Source organism: Drosophila melanogaster, chromosome X (assembly GCF_000001215.4).
Source record: "Drosophila melanogaster chromosome X".
Taxonomy (NCBI): Eukaryota; Metazoa; Arthropoda; class Insecta; order Diptera; family Drosophilidae; genus Drosophila; species Drosophila melanogaster.
This window is the reverse complement of record NC_004354.4, coordinates 15,241,809-15,249,831: the sequence shown is the minus strand read 5'-3', so window position 1 is coordinate 15,249,831 and position 8,023 is coordinate 15,241,809. Positions and strand designations below refer to the sequence as shown.

Below are 8,023 nucleotides of genomic sequence, written 5' to 3'. Positions count from 1 at the left end.
CTGAAATGAGATGACGACGAGACAGAGGAAAATAAAAAAGGAGGCACTAAAGGAGAAGGAGAGCTACACACAGAGAAAAAAACCATAGCAAGACTTTATCAATCGAATGGCTAAAAGTATGGATAATAATATGCATAAGTAAAATAATACGCAAACATCATATTGGTATATTGGTAAAAAAATCCTTTTTTTTTTTTGCTACGTTTTTCTTGTTTTTACTTTTGAACTGAAAAAATGCAGCTGTTTGTTTTCTTTGTGATAAAAAAGCAATATTTTATTATTTATTTCACAATTTACATAAGCGGTTTATATAGAATAATATTTATATTTTACCCAATATATGGATATGTTTTTCTGTGCAATTCAGAGGCAGGCCAGCGACCACAAAGATTCAGCTTGTTCTAATTAATTTGTTGCGGATTGACGTTCGGGCAAAAATCCAAAGCCGAAAAGAAAAAATGTGGCAGCCAGGAACAACAGGGCTAAACGAATCGAATGGAGGAGGGACGCGGAGAGGAGGAGCCCATACATATCCTGGGTGTCCTGGTGCACATCCTGCGGCAATAACTCACGACCACTTTATGCGCTTAAGTGATTTCTAATGCAAACCAATTTCCGAAATCAGGCACAAGCACTTGAAGCCAAGGACAAAGGGCGAAGCCCAAGGATCCACCCCTCCACACCGGCCTAAGCCACCCAAGCCACACCCCCTAAAACGTTATCCCTAGGAGGAAAATCTGAAGTCAGAAGGGATATTTCGTTGATGTTGCAAACAGATGCGGAGCCAGAGAGGCAGAGGAGGAGTTGAACTGGATCGGCTGCCAAAGGACGCGGCCTCCACTTTTGTCTATCAGGCAAATGACAGTCGCGTCCTGCCTCGTCCTTGTCCGCCCAATCTCCACCCATCACACACACCCCACCCTCCATCCAGCAACTCCTCCTGTTTCCTGTGTTTCCCGTGTCCCGTAGCCAGACGTTGTTTGTCTTCGACTTGGTCCCGGCTTAATATCACATGCAGAACCTACAACTCTGCACATGAAACGATGGCCCGAATCCGAAAGCTGGCAGCAAAAAAAATTCAGATTCTGGCTCAAACGCAGCGGATGGAATGGGTAAGCGGAAATATGGCCAAAAGATGATGGTGATGGGATGCTTCGTTCCACAAAGACAGTCAGCGGGAAAACGACAGCAGCAGCAGCAGGCAGCAGGCAGCGGCGGAAAATCATAAAGGAAAATATTGAATTTACTGCAAAAAATGCAAATTTCTCCTTTGAGGCAAGCCTGAAAACTCCGCTGACTGCCAAAAGTGATGGGTAGCAAAGGGGGTAATCGACGCAATGGTATATAAATATTTATATTTTATATTTAATAATAAGTGATACCTAATAGAAGTGGTACTGTAGCGATTTCGAACGATTATGTTTATTGAATTTCCAAGCAGTTTTTGCTAGAAATAGTAATAGATATTTTTAAATGTATTGATTAAAGAATATAATTCTTAAATGAAAATATTCTTAGAAAATATTTTGGTAAGCTGTAGGGTATTTTCGGCAGTATTATCCGCTGCTGCTTAGCGGCGAGCTGCTGTCAGTTGACTCTTATTCCGGTCCAGCTTCTTCGCCGCCTAGACGAGGACAGTCCAGTGGCCAGGACGACTGGCCGGCAGCCCACTTTGTGCCCTGCCAATCCCAGCGCACTTGTGTGTAATATCGCCGCAATTTGCTGGCCAGTTCAGTGCCAGGACCCCGAGCAATAAGCCAAAAACCAGACCATGCCATCCCATACCATATTATGCCATACCATACCATACCATACCGTGCCATTCCAGCCAATATAAGCCGTGTGGAGGTGGGCTCCTCATCGTCCTGCCGCAAACATTACGCGCTCACCTCGCCGCCGTTTGATTAAACTCATGGATGCGAGGGTGGATGGAAGACAAAATGTTTATGAGCGAATACCGCGAGCAATAAAATTTAATATGAGCAAATGATACGGGTATGGATGTGGAGGAAAAGGGCCAGAACCGACTGTGTAATAACCACAAATACAAACCACTGGCAGGGGCAATGACAATAAAGAACGAGCAGGAAAATCAAAGTTATGCAATGGCCCCCCGTCGAATGTCGAATGTATGTGTATGTTCTCCGGTGAGCGATAAAATTAACAATTCAATGAAGTGAATTCGAAATGGCAAATCGAAAAGCGAAGTCGAAGAAAATGGCGAAATTTGGCTTTGGACCTAGAGGGGCACAAATGAAAGCCACTCATCCCAAGACAAAAAAAAAAGAAAAGAACAAAATGTACACCAAAGCTCTCACACACACACAAATACACACACACACACACACAAACGCACATTCGGAATGGCTCATAAAAGAAATTGCGTATACGTTTAGGAGTACGAAGCCAGACGCTCAATAAAAATTAAAATAAAATAGGAAAATAGAAGCCCACAAAAAAGTTGCCCGAGCAGCTGTAACAATTACGATTGTTACTTGCCTGGGTTTTAATTTTTATCGCTTCCAGAAAAAGAACAAACTTGGTACATCATCACTTTTAATTTTTTTTCTCTCAACAAAAAGTTCTCTTTATATGCGGAAAATAGCTGGAATGAAAGTAATACACAGAAAGACAAGTTGTAATGTTTAAAACATAGAGTACGTGCTCAAAGTATATATATATATTGATGTGTTCTAGAATTGGAAAGAAAAAAAAAACAAATAAAAAAATTGTACAAAATAGTTAATTAGGCAAAATAAACAACAAAGTTTGCACAAATTTCTGTTATTCTCCCCCGTTTTCATTTCCATTAGAACTAAATGGACACAAAATTTTAAAATAGTTATGGCGTTTTTATTTATATTTAATGTTTTGCATCCCGTTCAAAGTTTGCGCAAAACCGTCTGCAAAATAAGTGTAAGGATAAGTGAAAACAAAGCAAGTTTCTTCCGCTCGAATTTCTCATTGTGGACTAATTTTGAATTGAAACCAAAACAATTTAACTTTATTGAAAATATTTGTTAAAATTAATATATGATTGTAAATTGGCATATGAAAAGCCAAAGCGAGGCTTCTATTATTTTGATTCAAACTAAATGTTTGGAGTTTCGAAACCGAACAACAAGCAACTGCCGCTCGAATTCCACATTGCGGCTTAATTTTTAATTAAAACAAAATGCACACTAAATGCCCAAATACTTGGAAAATGTCGTGTGCTGTTGATTTTGGCTGCTGATTTTGTTGTTCGAGCGACTGTTGAGTGGCTTTCATTAGGGGCAATCGATTGAATGGAATGGAAAGGCGGCTGTGCCTGCCGTCTTTTGTTGTTTGCTCGCCGTTTGCTAAAATGTTTGCACTTGGCTTAAACGCAAAATTTGCTGATATTTGGCAAACAGGCGAAAGGATGCCCCGGAATGCGAAATGCAAAATGTGAAATGTGAAATGCAGCGATGCGTTGTCAATGGCAGCATCTGCGGTTTTCCACTGCCACGAGTGGAGTGGGTATTTTCCGAGCGGTTTTTCAGGGTAGCGGCTCGAATTGTTCATATTTTGATTAATTTCACTGTTCTGCTGCGACTCCTTGCTGTTGTTGTTGTTCTTGTTGCTGCCGCTGTTTGTCAAGCGGAGTAATTGCAAAATCCAGTGCATCTGTATATGTGCGTGTGTGCTGCAATTATGCTCACGCACACATACGCACACACGCACACTTAAGCACACATGCAAACTGCAGTTAAGCAAATAAAGCGCTAAAAGCATAAACTAAATGAATTAAACGACACACAGAGAGGCTTACAGCCCCTGCATTATGTATACACCCCAGTGTATATGCGTGTATATGTGCATGCACATATATATATATATATATATATATGGCTGATATACACCCACCCATATTTTCCTGGAACTTTCTATAAAATATGAGATAATAAAAAGTGAATTATGTTTTTGCACAGCAGCGGCAGAGGCGAATATATACATAAAAAAAAAAAACGAGAGCAAAAATGGGGCGGTAGAAAAACACGAATCTCGCAAATAAATGCGAATAACTACATCAACAGGGGGGCCACAGCAACAACAAGAGTTAATTGCAATTGTTTGTTCGCCAGCTTAGTTTTTTATTTGCACTTTAATTATGAAAAATAGTAGCAGAGCAGAGCAGAAACTAATTTTCATAAGTACACAACTTTGTGCTGGAAAAACAGAAGCAACACACAACGAGGACGAGCAGACACATGACTTATGACAAAACACAGAACTTGATGGCCAAGACCATGGACCGACCCCTCGACCACTGGACTCTTGGCCACTGGACTTTTGGCCACTCCACAGAGACACAAGGGAGCCACAGGAACGGGAAGCCAAATGAAATGAACGGAGTGGGTAGAACGAAGCACTCGGCGAGCGTATAAAGTTATAAATAATAATGCCGGAAAATTGCGCTGGTAACTGAACGCTTAAATGAATATCCTAGCAACTCCATGGCAATCATATATATAACTTTTCGAAATAAATGAGGGGTTGCGAACACTAGAGACACGTAATTGAATGTTATGAAAAATACAAATATTTTATAACGAAATTCCTTGAGTAGCCTTTTATTGGAATTTGAAAAAATTATGATGTCCATATATATCAACTCAGTATTTATGTACCAATGCACAAGAAGTACATAACATAATGCATTTCAAAAGCCTCCATTAAACATATGCAAAGCATATATTAATTGAGTTATATGAATATATATTATGATCTTATCAAACTTATCAAACAAAAACTGAGCAACTGTAACTTCTGGCTTATATTTGCTGAGTCAATCTTAAACCGTTTTTGGGAAAACTTAGTTGCCCAGTCGATCAGCTGCCAGGCTCATTCCGTTTCTCATTCAGTTCAGCTCCAAACTCGCTCGCCTTCAGAGCTCCGATTATATAATAAATTATATATCTGATTTTTACTTAAATTCGAGCTTTAACAATCGTTGCACCTTCGACGACAGTATGAACGTACCACTCGTAGCCCTCACCAAGGATCCCAAGATGAAGAAGTCACAGAAGAAGTCATCAATGGTGGCCGTTCCCAAGATGTCGCAGAAACCACAGAAGGCAGCACGTCTATTTCAGCCAAAGGTGGAGAACAAGATTACTTTGACCACTCCATTGACTGCACCCAAAAAGGAACGGGTGAAGGACATCAAGGTGGCAGATCCTCTTGAGAAGGAAGTAGAGTCAGTATTCGTTACAGTACCGAAAAACAAACTTTGCAAAACCAGACGCAATCGTCCTGGTGACCGACTCTTTGATCGCCGTTCCGGATCGAAACGCACTGGCGTAAAGGCGGTGGAAAAACGCAATGGAGCCGGGGCCCACAACTGGGGATCCATCCAGCAGGAGATCGACTTGCGTCAGAGGACCAATTTGCGCACCTTCGAAGGGATGAAGTTACCAAAGGTATCGAGTTTCGTCTACGAGTACGATTCATCGGAGGAGACCGAACAATATACACTCGACGAGTGGCGTGCCATGCAGGCGCAGAAAAAGCAGGTTTTGAATAAGTTTATAATGTCTGATTTCGGTACAAAGAAAGAAGTAACAGGGGGTTCTGAAGAAACTGTACGAGCCGAGGGATCAGGAGACACAGACGACACCAAAGGATTGGACAAAACAGGAGGAACTGAACAAACAGGAAATACTGAAACAGGGGAGAGGTCTGCTGGATCTGGAGAAACAGAAACAGCCGCAGCATCTGGAGTACCTGACGCATCTGGAGGATCTGGAGGAACTGAGGGATCTGGAGGATTAGGAGGATCAGGAGAGCTGGAAGACGATGGCGAAGAATTAACCGCTGACCGCCCGTTGTACGTTGTTGATATTCTGTTAAATTTCAACACTGATCAAGGTGTTATTCCTTATCGCTTAAAATTCATTTAATTTGCTTGCGTTTGCGTGTTACATAGTATTAAATCGTTCAAAATTAAATAATACATGTATTTTGAATAATTTCTACGTTCTTTAGGATATATATAAATCATAAATACATATAAAAACATAATCAAATAAAAATTTTATATTAGTTTATCAAGCTTTTAGTGATCTGAACAATTTTCCTTATTTTTTCAGGGCCTTCCAAATAATTGGGAAACCCTTAAAGTCATTTTAAGGCTGTTTCCCACAGTTTTGATGGAATTTTCCGGCGTCACCGCAAACTTTTCAGTTTTCCATGTTGTGTTTCCGCCTGTTTCTCACGCCCACCCCCAAGTTCGCCGCCCTGTTTCTGGTTTTTGTGCCTTCTCCTTCATGTTACATTAAATTGAACAAATTCTAGCGAAACAAAAACAAAAGCACAAAACTGTGGGAGTATAAGGAACTTTAGAGTGCAAAAATGGGGGAAAAAATAAGTCTGCCAACTTTTTTGCGCGGCCTATTCTCTGTCCCCCTCTCCCTATCACAAACTCTATCGCCCTCTCGCTTGCACGAATTACACAACTCACACGGCCCAGAAAGAGCCGGCAATAGTGAGCGAAAGGGAGAGCAAGAGCAACCAAAACTATCTGCGGAACTGCAAATTAAATGAAATTCTAGAAAGGTTCTTAGTTCCACTGTGGGTTTTCCACTAATGAAAATCTCTGTGTTTCCTATTTTCTTCTCCCTTAGTTCATTTCCACTCTGAAAGGTAGAATTCCCGTAGAATTCCATTGAACTTGAATTTGTGTCGCACGTTTTACGTATTCTATAACTGGCAACCAATTAGGAGCAAGATGCCCAGTAAGCCGAGCAGATCTCGGAAAACTGGGTGCTTGTTAAAATTGATTGCCAGCAAAAGGAGGGCAAAACAAAAAAAAAAAAAAAACAACAAAAGCACAAACTGCTTAGGCATGTTACCTTTTTCCAGCTTTTCCGCTTTTCCTGCTCGTCCCGCTAACCATGCCTCTTCCAACTGATTCCCCGAACATTGATTTATATTTGTATTGACACTTGGAGCCCCCCCTTTCCCAAAAAAAAAAAAAAAAAATCCCGTGCCAACAGTGCCTTCCATGCTGTTTGCTGTTTGCCTATCGCACGAATTTGTCCTTGTCATTGTTTTACAAGCTGCCCCTTATCACGCCCCCTTTTACGTCCGCCTGCCCGAAAATCGGAGTCAAAGTGGAGAAAAATCGGGGGAAAATCGATTAGGCAGCAAGAAGTTGAGTTCGGGTTGGCCACTACAAATACTCATGAATATTAATGTTCAAGAAGGGTTATTTAACATTATTTTTAATATACAAATCATGCTATTATAACCTCATCTGCTCTGTATCAATAATGACCAACAATTTACTTTACAATGTTTTTCTTTTCACGTACAACTGAGCTTCATTAATAATCATTAAAAAAAAAAAAATAAAAATAATTATAATATAATTAAATATCAAGCCACAAACATCGCTATGCGTTGCACAAACTATTTTGCAAGTTTATCCCTCAATAAGCTGTCATTTAAATATATAAAAACTAATTTGCTGAATAGCGTGCAGATCATTTTAATTAAATATTGGCCAAGGGAAACCGCAAACTTATCAGCAGAATTTAAATGCCCGCTTCAAAAGCGATATGAAAATCGTACACAATGGCATCCAAAGAACAAAATGGTAATTGTGGCATAATTTTTGTGTGCATTTGGTCACACTTGAATAGTCTCGTTTCCGTCAACTGAAATTATTTCAAAGCTGACACGAGAAATTACCATTGATAAATGCCGGAAATGTGCTGCCCATGCCCACTCGACCACTCGCCCTCTCGCCCACTTTTGAACCACCCACTTCTCAACGGAGGGCATGACTGGGAATTCCGGAGAAGGCGGCGAATTCCCCCCACTTCCTGCCCAGCTCACAATGGCCATGCAAATTGGACACGGCTGCAGCAAAGCCACCCATTCCCAATCCCATTCCCACTCCCAGTTCGAGTCCCAGTCCGAGTCCCAATTCCAGTTTGAATCCCATTCCGATTGCCGGAGCGCCGGGTCATGTTTGTGTGGCGTGTGTTTGTTTAAC

The 8,023-nt window shown here is 40.9% G+C and overlaps 1 protein-coding gene across 1 annotated transcript; it reads left to right on the top strand.

Annotated features, from left to right (window-relative positions):
* Positions 1–4,918: 4,918 nt before the first annotated feature.
* PPYR1 (Protein phosphatase Y regulator 1) lies at positions 4,919–5,973 on the top strand. Its single transcript, NM_132784.2, has one exon. The coding sequence runs from the start codon at positions 4,995–4,997 to the stop codon at positions 5,922–5,924; it is 930 nt and encodes a 309-aa protein (NP_573012.1). The 5' UTR covers positions 4,919–4,994; the 3' UTR covers positions 5,925–5,973.
* Positions 5,974–8,023: the final 2,050 nt, after the last annotated feature.